Below are 19,279 nucleotides of genomic sequence, written 5' to 3' on the forward strand. Positions count from 1 at the left end.
AAATAAGTCTGTTCACACCCATTGCCCGATGACTGGAAAATCCACCTCAACACCATGCATTCCTAACAAAATATTTAATAATGCACCTGATGGTGGCTGGGGACTCTTACCTCCTTTATAAGATATTTCATCGCACACTTGGCCTCCACGATAGTTGTGACCGTTTCCCAGCGTTGTTTCAAAAGAGCATCGCTATCCGCATCCAACAACTTCTGCTGCAAGTCTGCGATTTGTGCGCTCCTTTAGGGGCAAAGCAAAATGTTAGCTTTAGGTTCAGCTCCGCCAATACAAAGTACTGTCCAATGATTTAACAACATCACACAATTCTAGGTCTTCAAGGGTAAGTGTTCAGATGGACTTCTGAAATCAGCCCACCTGGCCAGATTATAGGAGGCCAACCTTGCTATAGTGAACACAGGAACCCCAAGGTTAGCCAAACCAATCAGGTTTAGAGTGGAGTGTCAAGGCTTGGTCTCAGGAGAGGAGAGGAGAGTCAGAGGTCCACTAAGAGTCCCCACAATGATTCCACTTAGACAGGTAAGTACAAACATACTTCTATGTCCAAAAACTAGAAAAATGAATCAAGCAGGTAATACCAACACACACTCAGTTAAATAAACATACAATTCACTTAAACACCTGAAAGGAAGGTAAGTAATTAGACAGGAAGGAAATCCAGTTCACAGAAATGAAGACACTAACTTTATAAGCCCAATCCCTACGTTGAATGGGCCCTTCTGCCCAAAAGTCAGTTATTTCTATGACAGGGAACACATGCAAGAAGAGATCATGTGATGGTGAAAAATGTTCCAGAAGATCTCAGGGATTTTACAGTTAAGGTACGTTTTCCATCTCTTAAAACAGCTTTTAAAACAAATGTTTAAAAAGCAAAAGAATGGTTATTCTAAGGTTTATTATGGGGAGACAGGGGTGGATCTAACTATTGCGATTACTGACCACCGTTGCTCCAAATTAATTGGCAGGTCGACTGGAGTCACTGGAGCTAGGTTTTCCTGCCTTTTGTAGATGATGCCCAGGAGCTGCGTGTTCAAGGGCTATTCCGGTCGGGTCTAGGAGTGCAAACCTTTGACGAAGAAATTAACCAGGCACAGATGCAAACCTCTTCAGGACACTACCAGACTGAGTAGAAGCTGTTCCAGCGATAGTCACCACACGGGCAGCAGCAGGCGTTTCTCCAATCACAAACTAAGATGGCCTTCCAGGACAGAATCCATTGATACTGGAAAGCTGAAGCTTAGCAGGAAGGAGACTTCTAGAATGAGCTGGCGACCAGTGGAGTTCTTGGGGAAAACAAAGAACGGCAACACATCTGGCGCAGTAGCCTAATTCAGAGCTATGGATGCTTGAGGCCAAGAAGGTGCAGAAAAGCCGAGGCACGGACTTGTGATTGGAGGACATTCCCAATCGAAAGATGTTGTTCTCCCCTCAATCATCAGGTGGGAAAGCCCTGCACAGGAAAGTGTCCAAGACTGCCACAGTGAAAACTGAAATACAAGGTGAAGCACAAGCTCTACAAAAGAGTGCATGTGCATTGTAGGAGCTCCAAAACTAGATCTGGGGAGTGAGCTTGGACGACCAGGTAGAGAAAAACAGTAGTTCCCCCCCCCCCCCCAGAGGCAAGCTGCTATCACAGCCAGCAGCTTGCAGAAAACCCTGGGAGTTAAGGAAAGACCACATCGCAGTACATTAAACTGGTAATGGTGTCCCACTACGAACCTCAAGTAGTGCGCCTGTGCTTTCGATTATTCAGCACATGGAAGTAGGCATCATGAAGGTCCAGGGAAAACCAGTTCTGCAGATTGAGAACTTGCATCATCTGTGTTAGAATAGCCATCTTGGAGTTGTCCTTGCATAAGAACAAGTTCAGCAGCCGTAGATCCAGAATGGGGTGCATGCCTCAGTCACCATAAAATAGGTGGAGTATCACACCTTTCCTCGATGTGAGCACATAACCAGCTATATCCTGTTCCCGCCAGAAGCAGACCCACGACCTCCAGGACCGGAGGGGATACACAGATGAGGGGCTAGCCAGGTGACCCCGGCCCTAGGGCACTTGTTAGGGAGAAATTGCAGTTCGTGCTAAATTCCTCCCACCTTAGAGAGCCCCAGCTCTTTTTTGCTGAACTTTGCACCTTTAATTCTATGTGTTTTCTGTTTTTCTTTTGGTTGTGGAGTCCGACAAACTCCATTGGCATCATCTTTTACATTGTGTCGCACAGCACCTTCAGTGCAGTGGCACAGGAAGTCTTCCAGATTTCCCAAAGGTTTAAATACCTTCTCTTGGATAAACTACGATTTCCAAGAGCAGTGAAGGGAAATTGACTTTACTTACATATTAACTTTCTAGACCCAAAACACTATCTTACAATAGGGTGCTGGAGGGGTTACTTAGTATCCCCATTGTCTAGCTTCTCATGTAACCTCTTCCTCGATGAATGGCTGGTGGCAGTGGTTTACTTTTAAATACTGTGGTGTGCTTTTACCGCAGGCTGCGTTCGCAGCTGCAGTAAAGCACCCAAGGGTGCCATTTTTGTCAAAATGGCCCCAGTCTTTTTGCGCAATTTGTTTGTGGAAAGGTACTTCGAGATTTACTCTGCGCACCAAATCTGGTTTGGCCCCTCTGTTCGTTTCGTCTTTGGCAGGATTCACGAGTGAAGCCGTCTGTCTGCAGTGTGTCTGGCGGGGGCAGGAAGCGAGGGAGGTGCCCGAAACTCCCTGTGCTTAGTCTCCTAGGAGACAGAAATGCACTCTTAGGTGATTGGCCGGCTGGCTGTCCGGCAAGGACAGACACCCTGCTGGGTGACTGACAGCTGGGCTGGAATGAAAGGGAGAAAAACCTCTATAAAAAAGTGAGGCTTTTTGGCTTGGAAGGCAGTGACGACCACTGGACGAAGGAATCCGAAGGAGCCACCTGCTGCAAGTCCTGGACTGTTTGCCCGGTGAAGCCCTGCTGAAGGACCGAATTCATTACGACTAGAGAAGCCCTGCAAGGACGACTTCTCCCCTTGAGATGGTGGGACCAATCAACTCCAAAGTAAGCCACCTTGACATCCTCTCAAAGCTGGTTGTGATTCCACTGCAGTTGCTTCTGGAAACCAAAGAGCTAGGGAGAGGAACACCAGATTGTGTGCGTTGCTTTGAGGTTGGCCAAGAGCTCCAAGAAGATCCTCCGGACTCCCAGGAAGCAGAAATGACTGAGCCTGAGCCACATCAGAGTGCTGGACCCCAGATGCAAAGAAAGCATCTCTCAATACCCAAGAGTCTGTGGTGGTGCCATTTGCTTACACACGAGGAGCTGAAACCGCGAAGTGCCACTGAATAGAAGTTGGTCTTTTTCTGTCGCCAACCAGGAGTGCAGTGCAGGAGTCCTGCAGGCATCCCCTCTTGTCCCCACGAACACACAATCTGCAGAGCTGCACATGAACAGAAGCCAGCCAAAGCCCTTTTCTTCTAACCAAAGGTACTGTAAAGTCTAAGAACTCACCTCTTGTTGTGTAAGCTCACTTGTTCTCAGTTGAGACTTGTCTTGGTTGCTCCTGTAGAGTTGCCATTGGCTTCTTTACCTCACAAGCGTAATCACCTTGTGGCCTTACTTTGAATTCTCCTTTTCTATAAAGACTTCTAAAAGTTATAAGTTACTAACCGTAGTGACTAACGTACTCGTAGTCCATAGTCCCCTTTCCTTCATACTGTATGGGTGTCCCTTCCAAGGGACAGGAGACAACCTTTTTCACCAGAAAAAACCTTCCGCTTTAAATTTAGAGGCGCCCAGTGGGTGTGGCCCAGGAAGCATGCACTGCCCTGAGTCCGCCCTCCGGCGCCACACCTCAGTCCCCATTAACACATTGACAATAGATTTAACATTGCCTAATGACACCAGTATTATTAAGGGGGAGGTTGGTGGGACATATGGAGGAAAGGGGACTATGGACTAAGACTACGTTAGTCACTATAGTGAGTAACTTATAATTACTCTTACTTCCCGTCCCCTTTCCTCCATACTGTATGGGCGATTACAACTGAATGTAGCCCCAGGGCGGAGAGGAAACCCTCCTTAAGCAAATAGGTTCCCGAGAACCGCCTGTCCAAAAGCTGCATCAGTTCTACAGCCGGCAACAGTAATGCTTGCAGAAAGCCACGTGAGAGGCCCAAGTGGCCGCCCTGCTTATGACCGGCCAAGGGACATGTTGCTGGACTGCGATGGCCGTTGCCTCGGCCCCGACAGCGTGGAAATGCATGTTGGTCGGGAGTGGCTTGTGCTGGCCCGCATACTCTTCTTTGATGGCAGAGACCATCCAGCGGGATATGGAAGCCTTAGAGGCCGGATAGCCTGGTCTTGCACCTCTGAAAGTGACAAATACGGCATCCGATTTGCAGAAGTCCTTGGTCCTGTCCAAATAGAATTTCAGGGCACGCCTGACATCTGTTAGGGAGAATTCTCCAAATGTGCTAATTTCCCTTACCTTTTGTGACCCCCCCCCAGCAACTTTGCTGGATTTCTAGGATTTAATATTTTACCTGGAAAGAGTAAGGAACAAGTTACTTACCTGTAACTGTTGTTCTCCAGCATGAGTCTGGCATGGATTCACATGCTCATGAATATTCCCCGTCGTCAGGCTGGGAATCCTCGGTAAAGAAAAAACCAGTATCAGTTTCGTTTCTGATCTGTCTTTCGTAGTAATAACCAATCACTGGTCTCTGCGTCATACTGACCACAGCCAATGACTGCCCTCTACCTAAGCACCGCCTCTGGCAGCCATCTTCAGATTTGGAAGCACGTGAAGTGGCAGTATGACCAAGTGAAGAGCCGCAGAGGGGTAGGCGGGAGGGTTCGCATGTGAATCCATGCCAGACCCATGCTGGAGAACAACAGTTACAGGTAAGTAACTTGTTCCTTCTCCAGCATGGGGTCTGGCATGGATTCACATGCTCATGAATAAAGAATACATAGCAGTACACACATGCACAACCACGGGAGGTGGCAAAGGCTCAACATTAAGCATTACATCAAACTCAACATTAAGCATCTTACCTCCTCACCAGGCTCACCTCAGGCGAACAGGTTGCGCAGCACTGCTTGGCCGACCCTGGACTCCTCCCTGGAATCCCGATCGACGCAGTAGAACTTTGTGAAGGTGTGCGTCGACCTCCACGTAGCAGCCCTGCATATGTCCAGCAGGGGCACACCAGAAAGGAACGCTGTGGTAGCTGCGATCGCTCTGGTGGAATGGGCTCTCGGACGGCCAGGCAGCGGTCGGTTTGCCAACCGATGACAGTACATGATACAGCCGGAGAGCCATCTGGAAATGGAAGCCTTCGAGAGAGCCTTCCCCTGATTGACAGGTCCAAAGTTCACAAAGAGTTGTGACGTCTTCCGAAAACCCTTCGTGCGGTCCACGTAGAACTTCAGCGCTCTAGCTACATCCAGCGAGTGCAAAGTCCTCTCAGCCGGCGACGAAGGCGACGGGAAGAACACAGGTAACACCAAGGGTTCGTTGCGATGGAAGTCCGACGGTACCTTGGGCATGAAGGAGGGGTGCGTCCTGAGCACTACCCTCGTGTCGTGGAAAGTCAAGTACGGGGCCTTGCAGGAAAGGGCCTGGATCTCTCCCACTCGTCGTGCGGAGGTGATGGCCACAAGAAAAGCTGTTTTCCACGATAGAAACTTCAACGGGGCCGAGTGCAGAGGCTCGAACGGAGGTCCCATGAGCTTGGTCAGCACCACGTTGAGCTCCCACGCCGGGGCCGGAGCCTTCACCGGCGGGAACGATCTGAACAGTCCCTTCATGAACTCTTTCACCAGACGATGAGACCACAAGGACGTCCGCCCCGTGGTTCTGGTGTATCGGGAGATCGCAGCAAGATGAATCTTGATGGACGCGTGTGCCAGACCAGCTTTGGCCAGCGTCAGCAGGTACGGCAGTACTTGGGGGGCCGTAATCCGTAGAGGGTTAATCTTCTGTGCGTGGCACCAGACAGAGAACCTCTTCCATTTGTGTCCGTAGCATTTAAGAGTCGAGGACGCCCTGGCCTTTGCAAGAACCTCTCTGCAATCGGCCGGTATGTCGTATCCTCCAAACTCTAGCGCTGCAGCAAGTTCAGCGACTTCGGGTCGTGGTGGAGGATGGCGCCTCCTTCCCTGGAGAGTAGATCCGTGTCCGCCGGCAGCTTGATCGGCGGGGACGCTGACAAGTCCAGAAGGTCCGGGAACCATTCTTCTAGCTGGCGTCGTGGAAGGGTTCTTGAGGAGGGAAAGGCCCTCATCCCAAATGTCGTCCAACAGAGGCACTGAGAGGACCGTCTTCCTCTTGGCCTCGCGCCGCTGATAAAGGAAGCCTTCCTTTTTCTTCTCCTCAGGGCAGAGTTGGAAAAGCTCGGAAGCCCTGGAGATCATGGAGTGGAAAGATCCGATCTCGTCGGGCGGAGAAGCCCTGGTGGGAGGCGACGACGGAAAATCCTCGTCGTATGCCTCGTCGTCCGTACCCGTCGCTGCCGTGTCAGTCCCCGTATCATCCCCTCGGGTGGACGGGGAGGAGGGCTGGAAGGGGCGCGACGGTTGAAAAGGAGGTGGTGGATGGATCCTTCTTTTCTTGGTAGGGGGAACACCAGAAGGTCCCGGTTCTGGATCCCCCGACGGGAGGGGTTCCTCCGTCGGTAACGGTAGCCTCGTCCTTATCTCGGAGCATAAGGACTGTATGGCCAACAAAATGGCCGCCGAGTTGTCTTGCGGCGCTGGCAGAGGGGAATCCGACGGGCGAGCAGGGGCCCCGTCGGTATCCTCGACGATGTCGTCGTCGTCACCTGCGTCGGGGTCCATTCCGACGGGCTGGCCTTCTTCCACGCCGAGGCCGTGGCTTAAGACCTCGATCAGCTCCTCTTCTGAGGTTGAGGCCGAATCTCCGACGACGCCCTGCCCCCCCTTCTTCCCCACGGAGGGTTTCACGGGGGTCCTATCGATGGGCACAAAGGAAGACTCCCTCCGAGGAGGCAGGGAGATTCTGGGCCCTGAGGTCGCCACCACTGGTGCAGCCACCACAGGCTGAGCCAGGGCCGCCGCGACCGATTCGATAGAGGGCTTGGTCGGATGGATCAAGGCCTTCACCACCTTAGGTGCGCTCACCGCCTTATCCTTGAGGGAGGGGGCACTGCCACGCTCCTCCTCTGCCTTAGAGCTCGACCGGGGCCTCTCCAGGAGCTTCGCCGGGTGCTCGGCCTTCCTCTTACCCGACCCAGAGCGTTGACTCGTGGTTGATGGTGCCGGGGAGGGTGCGCCCTGCCTGGCGCCCGTAGAGCCCGACCGTTCGGCGCTCCCGGTGCCAGCGGACTCGCGGTGCTTGGCCTTATGTTGGGCCCCCGTCGCCGGGGCGCCCTCAAAGGTCTTAGAAGACCGCTCGGATTTCTTCTTCTCCTCGCCAGACGGGCTCTTACCCTCCAGCCAGTTGGCGAGACGTTGATGGCGGTCCTTCATGGTCCGTTCCGACATGTTGCCGCAAAACGCACAGTCCTTCTCCACGTGCGTCTTGTCCTCATGAAGGCAGTAAAGGCAGAAAGAGTGTTCGTCCTCCTTGAAGACGTTCTGCAGCTGGCATCCAGGGCAGACCCTGAACAGCTTTCCGGGCGTCGAGCTTCCCTTCTCCTGGGCCATCTCCGAGACCGGGCCTGAGAAGCTTCTGGATTCCTCCGAAGTGTAGCTCGACGAAATCTTCACCCTTGAGGGGCACAGATGAATCCGACACGGGTCCCCGTTGATCGGATGTAGGATCGGTGGAGCTTGAGGCTCTTTGACCGAAAGAATCGAAGTTTTTTGTGAAAAAAGCGCAAAAAATAGCACTAACGCTCGAGAGCAATAGCACGAGGATCCCAACACATGAACGTGCGGTAAAAATCTGAAGATGGCTGCCAGAGGCGGTGCTTAGGTAGAGGGCAGTCATTGGCTGTGGTCAGTATGACGCAGAGACCAGTGATTGGTTATTACTACGAAAGACAGATCAGAAACGAAACTGATACTGGTGTATTTTTGTGATTTATTATTGTGTGATATTGAGCTGCCTATGCTAGTGTAATGTTTTTTAACTGAGTAAATAAAATGTATATTTCTTTTACCAAGAAACCTTGAATAAGTGTTTGTTTGAATCACTGTATTAGTTGGTCCTTTGTGTAACTTGTTCTACTGCTCATTTAAACTCTTGAGAAGTCTGGCAGCTCAGCCATCGCTACCACTTTACTGTGTAGTACAGGCTTGTACCAGAGGTGAAATTGTGCTTACACTTGTAGTCTTAATTGCATGTAGGTTTCCCAAAGGGTACTGCATGCGATTCTGCCTAACAAGGAGACAGGAGGAGGGCCCCATACTCCAAGCCATAGTGGCACTGAAGTCGTCACTGGAGTATAAAATGGACAGTTACTGTATACGCTGGGCTCCTCAAACAAGATGCACAGACCTTGGCAGAACGGGTGAACACAGCGGAACAGCAGGTACAGACCAACACTGCAAACATCACGACCACCGAATCCCACATGGCAGACGCACTAGATCGCATAAACACCATTGAGCATAGGGTAGCGGATGCAGAAGGGCGGGCCAGACTGAACGTGCGCATTGTGGGACTGCCTGAAGGGGAGGCAGGCAGGGATCCCACAAATTATGTAGAGAACTTACTGCTCCAAGGGGTGGGAGCTTATCCCAGGGCTTTGCGGTAGAGAGGTCACACAGAGCTTTGACCAGAAAGCCCAGACCACGAGCACCCCCAAGGCCGATGATCGCAAAGATCATGAACTTTAAAGACCAGTGAAAAGATATTGGAATTCTCAAGGGAGCGACGGGTGATGCAGAGGAACGCTTCCAGAATAACAAATTTACAGGGATTACACAGCGATGATACAAAAGCAACAAGCACAATTCTGACAGACTAAGTAATGCCTCAGGGCCGCAAATGTGAGATATATGCTGCTGTACCCTCTCGTAGTGAAGATGCTACACAATGGCGGGTCACACCACTTCCAAAGGATGCCAGAGGCCCACGAATGGATGAATCAGCATGGAATCCCACACCAGAGCTGGAAACCAGCAGATTAACGGGAATGTCCCCCAATGAGGCAGAGCACGACAACGAAAAGAACATGAGAAAGACACAAATGTACTGGTTCCTGCTTATTCATCTGCTGTTCTGAGGGCTGCCCGCCAGACGCCACGACCAAAAATCCCGCGGAGTGACAAAACTCAACATGCCATTTTTAAGGCATCACGCTGCAACGAGCACACCCCCAGGATGGTGGGTGGCACGAGGAAAGCGGCAGAGCCCGAGCAGGGTGAGGGTGGCTGGGCGTTAACAGTTACAGTTAGTGTGTTAGGTTGGTTGAAGGCATGAGAAGGACGACACATACAAGGACAACAGAGAAAAGGCACAAGTGGCTATAGAGAGATATATAGAGAGATAGAGATAGAGAGATTGAGATATATAGAGAGATATATAGAGAGATCGAGATATAGATAGAGCGAGATCGAGATATAGAGAGATCGAGATCTAGAGGTAGAGAGGGGCACTGCAAAGGACAATGTTCGTATCCAGACACGAGAAAGCACACAAGCCTATGGGAATGGAGGGGCTACTAGACGTATTGGGAAAATGGGCCAGGAAGAAGTCACAATAGCTACCTGGAATGTCCAGGGGCTAAACGCCTCCGTCAAGAGACTAAGAGTATATGCCTGGCTCAACAGGGCAAAAGTAAAGTGGCAATGCTACAAGAAACTCAACTGACGGCAGAGAATCAATCCAATGTAGCCAAGACATGGGGCGGACAAATGTATAGCTCAAGGTACTCCAACTATGCCAGTGGAGTGCTGACATGGATCGCCCCGGGAGTTCCCCCATCAGCCTATGAAACAGATTGAGGGCAGAATGATGATCGTACATGGAATGTAGGGAAACAAAAAAAGTGCCTAATAAACATGTACGCTCCAAATCATGACGCACTTGAGTTCAAGAAAGAAGCACTGAGACTGGCCCCATACAGGGCCAGTCGTTCATCTGGGCAGGGGACTAACTGCACACTGAACGCGCTGCTGGATAGGTCAGACACTAGAAAACCAGCGCAGCCAGCCAGGCCTCTACAGTAGATTCTGGACCAGCTGTAGTTGGACGACTCCAGAAAGGTACACACAAACCAGGGGGTACACACTATAGTGCCACACAGAGCATTCACACGGATAGACAATCTACTCACGGGCAGGGAAACACTGGGGGAATTCACAGGGATATTCATTAAAGCACGAACGCAATCAGATCACGCCCCATTAGTAGCGACATGGGAATATAGGAGGGCCCCGATACCGACATGGCGCTGAGGCATTACTGAAAGGGGAATTTCAAGAGCATATCCAGGACACAAAGCGATTATTTTGAGAAGAATGTGGGCAGTGTTGACAGTACAAGGACGTTCTGGGAAGCCTTTAAAGTGGTGGTAAGGGGAGCTGCGATATGGAAAGCAGGACGACTTGGGGGGAGCGTCCTGGCAGAGCTTGAGGAAATAGAACTGGAGATATAATAGCTGAAACTCAGGCGGGTATAACTGGGAAGGAGCCGAGGAACTCTCAGCTTTGCCGTTGGAGGGCATTGCCATTTGGGAGAATCTGGGGGGGGGTGGGATTGGATTATGGGAAGTATATACCGAGGCTACAAGCGGAGTGGGATAAGCCTAGCAGGCTTTTAGCCTGGCTTACCAAGCAGGAGACTAAACATGACCCAATTAACGCAATAAAAGAAACAGGGGCGGAAGTAAGGACCCAGGAAGGAATCACAGTATTTTCGCCATTTTATGAAAGGTTGTACTCCCAGAACGAGGAGGCAGATGGCATAGCCCACACCCTGGCGGAGATCAACCATCCTAAATTGACGGAGGAGTAAGTACAGATATTGGAGGCCCCCTCACAGTAGAGGAACCGGCAGCCGTAATTGCCAGTCTCCCAGTCCACGGAACCCGACGGGTTACCTGAAGAAATTTGAAGTTACTCACTGTAGTGACTAACGTACTCTTAGTCCCCTTTCCTCCATACTGCATTGGCATTCCTTTTAAGGGACAGGAGATGGAACATTTTTCACCAGAAAAGACGTTCCCCTTTAAATTTAGAGGTGCAGGGGTGCGACCCTGGGAGCATGGGCGGTCCTGACTCTGCTGCCACACATCAGTTCCCATAGACGCATTGGCAATAGATTAACATTGCCTAATGACACCAGTTTTATTTGTGGGGGGGGGGGGAGGTTGGTGGGATATATGGAGGAAAAGGGACTAAGTGCGTTAGTCATTACGGTGAGCAAATTACTGTTCGGTCCCCTTTCCTCCATACTGCATGGGCGATTACAACTGAGTGTAGCCCCGGGGGGCGGGGGGGTTGTCGAGGAGACCCTCCTTAAGCAAACAGGTTTCTAAGAACCACCTGTCTGAAAGCTGTGGCTGATCTAGAGTCGGCGTCCAACAATAGTGCTTGTAGAAAGGCGAAGAGGTGGCTCTTGTGGCCCCCCCGGTTTATGACTTGACAGGGGACATGCCGCTGGAATGCGATGGCCCTTGCCTTGGCTCCGACAGCGTGGACATTCATGTTGGCCGGAAGTGGCTTGTGCTGTCCATCGTAAGCTTCTTTGATGACCGAGACCATCCAACGGGCTATGGAGGCCATGGGGTCCCGATAACCCAGTCTTGCTCCGCCAAAGGTGACGAAAAGTGTGTCTGACTTGCGGAAGCCCTTAGTCCCGTCCAAGTAGAATTTCAGGGCACGACTGACATCCAGGCAGTGTAGAACTCTGTGCCTCGTCTTTAGGCACAGCAAAAAGCGGGTAGAGTCTGGCAAGTGCCGTCAGATGCTTGTCCTGCGCTGCCAGCCTGGATCCTCCTAGACCCGCCTTGAGGCGTGCTGGCTCAGAGCGCTGAAAGCAAGAGTGGGTTCCCCTCCATGGAACCCTCTGCATCTGGTCATCCTAGAAGGTCTGCGCAGACGATTCGCCCATTAGAATAGTGGGACCAACTATTCTCGGCATCTTCATCTTAACCTGCCAGTAAGCCTCTTCGGAAGTGGACTGACCAGCTTGTGCAGACGTTTTGCCCCCCTCCCCCGATACCGCAGCAGTTTCAAGGAGGCCCTTGAAACTTGGCATATCGCAATCTGTGTTCACGGTACACACACCGAATTTCGTACACTTGGCGTTCCCAGGTCTGGAGTAAAGTGAGTGCGCCCGAACTGGAGTTTACTCGGTTGCTGCGTCGCCCAGCCGTGGTGACCAAGTTTGCAAGTTCAGTGCAGCTGTGGTCCTCTGTGCCCGGAAGCCTGCTACAGCGGAATTGGCCTGATCCATCCACCAGGAGCGGATAAATCGCCACTGTCCCGTAGGGGAATCAACACTGAAAGCCGCAGAGCCGTGAGATTGCCGCATTTGAACCTGCAACCAAAGTGATTGCCGAAGTTTGGTCTTGAGTGCGCCGGGGGTCAGTGAGTCATTGCAACCCTAACCGGTGGCCCCATACATTTTTATGCATAAGTGGCCCATGAGGGCTCCTCTCCTTTCCACTGCTAGTGCGAACTAGCGAACTATTCCCAACTCTTGGAATCGACTCGGCCCTCAAGTGGAGGCCCTCCTCGAATAGTGGGAACCTATTCTGCATCACCTCACCTACCTTCCGGAGCTGCTACAGCTCCTACAAAAGGCCCCGCTTTGCCCATTTGAACTAGTGCATACGCTAGCTACGCAAGTACATTTGAGCATTAAGCTCCTCGCATCTTAAGGATTGGACTTTCAGTTAGTCTTTAGGCCCTTCTGTATCAAACAATCCTTTTTCCACTGCCTGCTTCCTTCCCCGTTTAGGTTGTGGACCCATTTGGTGCATTCGTCCTTTGGACCCCATTGGTCTTGTATATGTGCAGAGATAGGATTGTGTTGGTTTAATAGTATTGCTGTGATGTTCTTACTGTGTGTTGAATTGCAAAGGCCTTGGAATAAATGCATTTGTATGTGTGATATACATACACCTGACTGGGAGCGATTTGTAAGTGTCCTTTACTCTGTGTGATCATTGAGGTCTTTCAGTCACGCTCACCCCTCCCGAGACCTAGTCTTCACCGCCGCCATAGCTACCATGATTGGTATAGCGGTCCAGAAGGTTACCCTGTTCCAAGAAACAAAGGCTGGCCTTCTGAACCTCTGCCCACCAAGTCAGAGTTCAGAAATCCATCTTAACATGCAGAAAAGGGGACTGAGGTGTGGCGGCGGAGTCAGGGCAGCGCATGATCCCAGGGTCGCGCCTCTAAATTTTTAGGGGAAGGTGGTTTTTTCTGGTGAAAAATGTTCCATCTTCCGTCCCTTGGAAGGGACGCCCATGCAGTATGGAGGAAACGGGACGTAATAGTACCCGAGGGATACAAGACACCTGCTACACGCAGATTTCCATAGCGGGACTAGTGTGTGCCCGCACAGAGACCCTTGCAACATACCGAACACATTGGGAAGGCAAGGGGGCAGCTCAGATTGGTGATCTATGGCAGGACTGACAATTGGTGGCATTCCAGACCCTGATCGGAGAGCATAACATACACAGAGGCCAATTTGTACTGTACAGCATGGTTCAGACAATCAAAAAGCGGTAGATAGAACTACCTAAAAGTGCAGATACAGAGGGGGCGCTAGATGCGTGGGATGAGTCAGAAGGCAGACATACCATCTCCAGACTCTACAAACAGCTCTTGGAAAGCAGCAACGAGCGAGAACTGCAGGTACGGGCAAGATGGGAAGAGCTCCAGAAAACCTTCAGTGATTGGGAATGGTCCAGAGCCCTCCGCTATGCAAAGACAGTATCTTTGACAGAGCGTATCTCATGCACAGGAGAATGTCCACCATGGGAAGCAATAAAACCCGGAGCTGCCAACGATGCGCAGCAGAAAATGCAGACATGCTGCACACGTTCTCGAACTGCCCAGTAATAAAGTTTTGGGATTATGTCAAAGAAAAATCTGATGAGGGCGGTATTCACATGCAAGCGTGGTCACCGAGTCCTATCTACTGGGCCTGTACCCAAGAGGCCGCAAACATAAGACACATAGCAAGAATGAAAGACTTCATGTGCATATTAGCCAAGCGCTAAGTCCAGCATGGGCCGAGCATGGTGGGCAGACTTGAAGAAATGGACGTTAGCTGAATCGTCAGTTGGACCAGAGTGCTACAAAGGTGAGAAAGTGAGAGCGGAACCAAGATACTTGCATGGAACTTGCTAATTCAGGAACTGTTCAAACACAAATAAATTAATAGCGCAAGCAACCTCAGTAGGTCGGAGGATTGTTGACAAGCAGGCAGAAACGCAGGGGGTGTGCCCCCAATGGAGAGGGAAGCTGGTTGGCGAGACCCAACTCAGACAATTAATAATCTTGGGGAATAATTGTGCGGCAGCACCGGACACTGAGGACATGTGCGAGGGAGGCCACGGAAGCGCATCAAGACAGTTGATAAAGGGCTGAATCCCAACACGAAGTGCCATACGGTTTGCCATGTTGGTTGTTATAGGTTTTAAAAACAAAGTTTAAAAAAAAAAGAAAAACACAAGTACTACACAAGTTGGTAGAGTGGTTGAGCAGCCAGGCTGATCTTAAGAGGGGTCAATGTAAGCTGTAGCTTAAGGTTTCTTGATTTTACAATGTTTTATTAAACAGTCAGTTGAATAAGCCTTCTTTAGAAGGTTGCAAATATATGCAACTCAAAAATATACTTCAAAATACACTGTCTTTAAATCAGTAGATACCCATTTGGGATGACACAGACACTGGCTAAACCCTGAGGCGACTTAAATAACCAGGGCACTGGACAGTGATATATCACTGGCACATTTAAAGCAATACTGAGGTTAGTGTCAAAAGGAAAAGGATCAGGGAATAAAACAATGGTTAATAAATATTCTAAAGAAGGTAACTACTTTTGAACCCCCCAATGCAAAGTAAATTAACTCTTTCCCAGCTACACAAGTTATAGACTGACACGTTTGTTGAGAGATAGTTAAAGCACAAAGTCAGAGGTTAGAAGAGTCGGTCAGGGAGCCAGGACAGCCAATGTCAATTGAGCTAAAGTCTAGGTGAGCTGAAGCTCAACTGAGAGCTAGCAAGGCTACACGACAAGAGATAAGTAACCCTTAGTTTACAGTCCCTTAGGTCTGAAGAAATTGGTTCCAGCTGTCTTCTGTTCCAGTTGTAGTATGGCAGAGCCTGTTCCAGGGCCTCAGTCATAGGGACAAGAGGGTCTGCACTACGTTTTGAAGGTCAGCGGCAGCAATGGGCAAACTTCAGATCAGCAGCACTTTGCAGTTTCAGCTTCTCGCGAATAGCACTACCACGGTTCTCAGATACCTTATGGCCTTTCCTCGAATCTGGGGTCCAGCACTCTGTTGAGGTGGATCAGGCTCGGTCAGTCCTGCTTCCGGGGAGTCCGGAAGATCCTCCTGGAGCTCAGGTCTGACACTATTCTGGTGTTCCCTCTCCCAGGCAATCGGTTCCTGCAGCAGCAGTGGAAGTACAGCCAGCTCGGAGAGGATGTCCAGATGAGTTTGTTTTGGGGTCGATTGGTCCCACCAACCCAAGGGGAGAGGTCCTTCACAGGGCTTCTCTAGTCGAGGCGAATTCAGAGCTTCAGCAGTGCTTCTCCAGGCAAACCAACGGTCCAAGATTTGCAGCATGCTTCTCTTCAAAGTTCTTCAGATTCCTTCGTCCAGCGGTCGACTGCCTTCCAAGCAAAAGACTTCACCTTTTATGCAGGTTTCTCCCGTTCATTGCATCCCAGGTGTCACTTGCAGCAGGGTGGCTGTCCTCCAAGGACAGCCAGTCAGCCAATCGCCTTTGGGTGCATTCCAACCAAGGGGATTAAGCACAGGACATTTTGCGCACCTCCCTCACTTCCTGCCCTGCCTGACACGCGGGAGCCAGAGGCGGGCTTCAGCAGTGAAACCTGCCAAAGACAAAACAAAGGGGCCAAACCTGGTTTGGCGCGCAGAGTAAATTCCAAGGACCTTTCCACAAAGCAATGGCAAAGAAATGGCAAAAAAAGAAGGCCGAGACATTTGGGCAAAATAGGCACCCAGGGGTGCTTTACTGCAATTGCAGCCTGCAGTAGAAACGCACAACGGTAGGAAAATGTAAACCACTGCCACCAGCTATTAATTGTAGACAGGGTAACACAAATGTTACATGAGAACCTAGACAAAGGGGATCTAGAAGGTTACAAATGTAAGTGAAGTCAATTTCACTTCACTGCTCTTGGAAACAGTAGTTTAGCCAAGAAAAGGTATTTAAACCTTTGGGAAATCTAAAAGACTTCCCCGTGCCACTGCACTGAAGGTGCTGTGTGACAATGTAAAATGATGATGCCTATGGAGTTTGTCAGACTGCAAAGTCAAAAGAAAGTGTTCAAATCAATGAAAAATACATGCGAGAGTGGTAAAAAGGTCTATCCAGGATAAAAATTAATAAGTCCTTAAGTCCAGTAAAAGACCTGTGTCTCTCAAAGGTAGAAGGGAAATCGCTAATTTCTGAGAATTCTCCCCAACAGGAAGGATGATGACACTTTCGGGAGAAACCTTGGGTGCGTGCAGAGAACGACCTTGTCTTTGTGAAATCTAGTGTATGGCTCTGAGGCCTGGATTTCTCTTACTCTGCGAGATGTAAGCCCAACCAGAAGGGATGTCTTTAGAGTGACCAACTTGATGTCTGCCGAGGCCATGCGTTCAAATGATTTGGGTGCTGTAGCGCTTAGTACTAAATTCAAATGCCAAACAGTATGTAGGTGCTTGACGGGGGGGGGGGGGGGGTTGTATAAAGCCTGGTCAAACCAGTCTGGAGTTTCTTTACTATGGGATTGGCCGAACACGGGTATCAACCTGGACGGCAGACCTGGTGAGATAGGCTGAGAATTATAAGACTTGGTCGAAAGTGCATGTCAGTGGGTTAGCCCAGTGTTCCTTAACCCAAAAGCAGAATCTTGTAAATTTACTTTTGTACTGCTTGCGTGTAGCCTGATTCTTGACATTTTGAATGATCTCCAGATTGTCGCTGGACAGCTGAAGGTGCTGGAGCGTTAGCTGCTCAGGCACAGTCCACTAGGGCTAGTCTCTGGAGAGGGGTGTAGCACTGCGTCTCGCTGTTCTAGTAGATGGCCCTACCTGAGAGGGGGGGGCGAGTTCCGGCCTAAAGTGACATCTGCCAGAGGTCTGAGAACTAGGGCAGGGCCGGCCAGCGAGGAACCAGAAGGATAATCCTGAGGATTCTGGAGTTCCTGATCTTGCTCATTACCTTGTGCACGAGCGGTGTGGGTGGGAATTCATATGCCCACATCCAGTCCCCGGGTATCTGGAGTGCGTCCACTATAGAATTGCCTCCCTTTCCTCCCCAGGAAAGTAATTGTTGACACGCCCGATTTTGTGCTTGTTAGGAAAGATTTCTTAATACTGGGTAATTTTCCTTCCATGTGGCAACCCCTAAACTTTTTGCTGTTTTCACCATGATCTAGACTTTGCCAGAGAAGTGCAGCCTTCTGACGCACTCCTCTGGGCTTTCGCTCCATTCTTACGGGGAAACTGACATGCCCTTAAAACAGTCAGTACCGGGAAACGTTTTACGTAGTTTCTTTATCATGTGCAGCTTTCGCGCAACATGGCACAAGAGGGCACTGTAAGCTAAGTTACTGCTCTCTTGGGTCTCTAGTCTTCTACAGGCCCTAGATACTCTCTTTGGATTGTAAGTGAACGGTGCAAGTGAATCATGGACGGGATTGGTAGCAGCGATAGTTTGTGTTTTTGAGCTCCTTTTGGCATTTTAAGCGCTTAGCCCAAAATGGTGGCCTTGCTCCCAAAATGGCCAGACCACGAGGCTCTTTGTCCTGTCCGCTGACCGTTTTGCCCCCTTCACCTCCCCCAGGTCGAGCCGACCCGGGGCCTTCCTTATTTGGGCATGTACTTTCCTGCGAAACACAGATGCTTTTGCGGGCTTCTACAGGCCTTGTGTGTGTGCCTCCAGGATGGGGGGCTGGGATGTCTGGTCCCAATACACATCCTGGGCGCCAGAGAGTAGGGTGGTGTGAATGCCTGGGACCCCCGTGGTCCGTGATAGGTCCACATATGGTGTGAGTGTTTTATGAGCGGATCTCCCATTGGGTCCCCTCCGTTTTGGCGCGAGGGGAACCGTGGATAAGAGGGGGCTGGAAACGCCACTACCATGTCGATCTCCTGAGTTCTCACGAACAAAGGAATACAGGAGCCAAGTATCCTGCAACCACGGGGTTAAACCGAGGAATCGTTGGTGACCCGCTGAAGGACTGCTCCTCTGCACTGCTGTCGCTTTGTGAAACCCTTTCTACATCTGATCGAACGAGAAAGCCTGTACTGGTACTTCGACCCCTTGGAATAGTGGGAACAACTATTCTCAGCATCTTCACCATCTCCTGCACGTAAGCCTTCGGAAGTGTCTCTAGGCCATCCAGCAGACTGGCCAGCCTACCCAGGAGTCTTGCTCTGTAACCGCCGTCAGGTTGTGTTGTATTACGAGTCCTTGTCACTCTCACACGATTCATACACTTGGCATTCCCAGGTCTGAAGTGACTAGTGCACATTTGGCTGAAATACACACGGCCGCTCCGTTGCCCTGCTGTGGTAACAAACTGTGCAGGTTCACTGCGTTTGGGACATCCTCAACTCAACTTCTGCTGCTGCGGAATCTACACAACGCCGAGACGTCCCCTGCTCGTATCTGAACCTGCCAGCACTGAAACTTACACAGAAGCCTGGGTCTGCCTGCATCGGGGACTGGTGAGTAGCATCGCTAGGAACTGGTCGCCCTCCTGCAGGAGCCCATAGCTTTTCCCCGCTGTGTCTAACAGCACGCCTTTCCGTTCTCGCGCTCTGCTTCTGCCCTCAGTGGAGGTTGCGCTTGAGTCGCGGAGCTCTGTTCATCTTCAATCGTTCATTGAACTAAACTGCCCGATTCCCTCGAAGAGACTCCCCTTTTTGCCCGTTGGCACCAGCGTGTGCAGGTACTTTTGAGCACAAGGCTCCACTCTTCGTAGGGCTTGGACTTCCTTTTAGTTAGGTGCCTCTGAAGGCGGACTGGGTCTAATTATTCGCACTGCCTGTTTTCCTCCCCATCTAGGTGGTCTACACATTTCGTGCGTCTAACTCGTTAGACTTGTTTGTATTTGTACATATATTGTATTGGTTTTGTATGTGTTGGTTTACTTGAGTTTTA

At 50.5% G+C, this 19,279-nt stretch overlaps 1 protein-coding gene across 4 annotated transcripts in view; it reads right to left on the reverse strand.

The window, feature by feature from the left end:
- The window catches only part of KIF4A (kinesin family member 4A), an 807,676-nt gene that overhangs the window by 325,174 nt on the left and 463,223 nt on the right, over nucleotides 1-19,279 (reverse strand). For all 4 annotated transcript variants that reach the window (XM_069612448.1, XM_069612449.1, XM_069612450.1 and 1 more), the window contains one exon: nucleotides 111-240. In XM_069612448.1, the coding sequence (XP_069468549.1) occupies nucleotides 111-240 (130 nt within the window). The remainder of the gene's footprint in view (nucleotides 1-110; nucleotides 241-19,279) is intronic.

This window comes from Ambystoma mexicanum, chromosome 5p, assembly GCF_040938575.1.
Source record: "Ambystoma mexicanum isolate Mex_15411 chromosome 5p, UKY_AmexF1_1, whole genome shotgun sequence".
Classification (NCBI taxonomy): Eukaryota; Metazoa; Chordata; class Amphibia; order Caudata; family Ambystomatidae; genus Ambystoma; species Ambystoma mexicanum.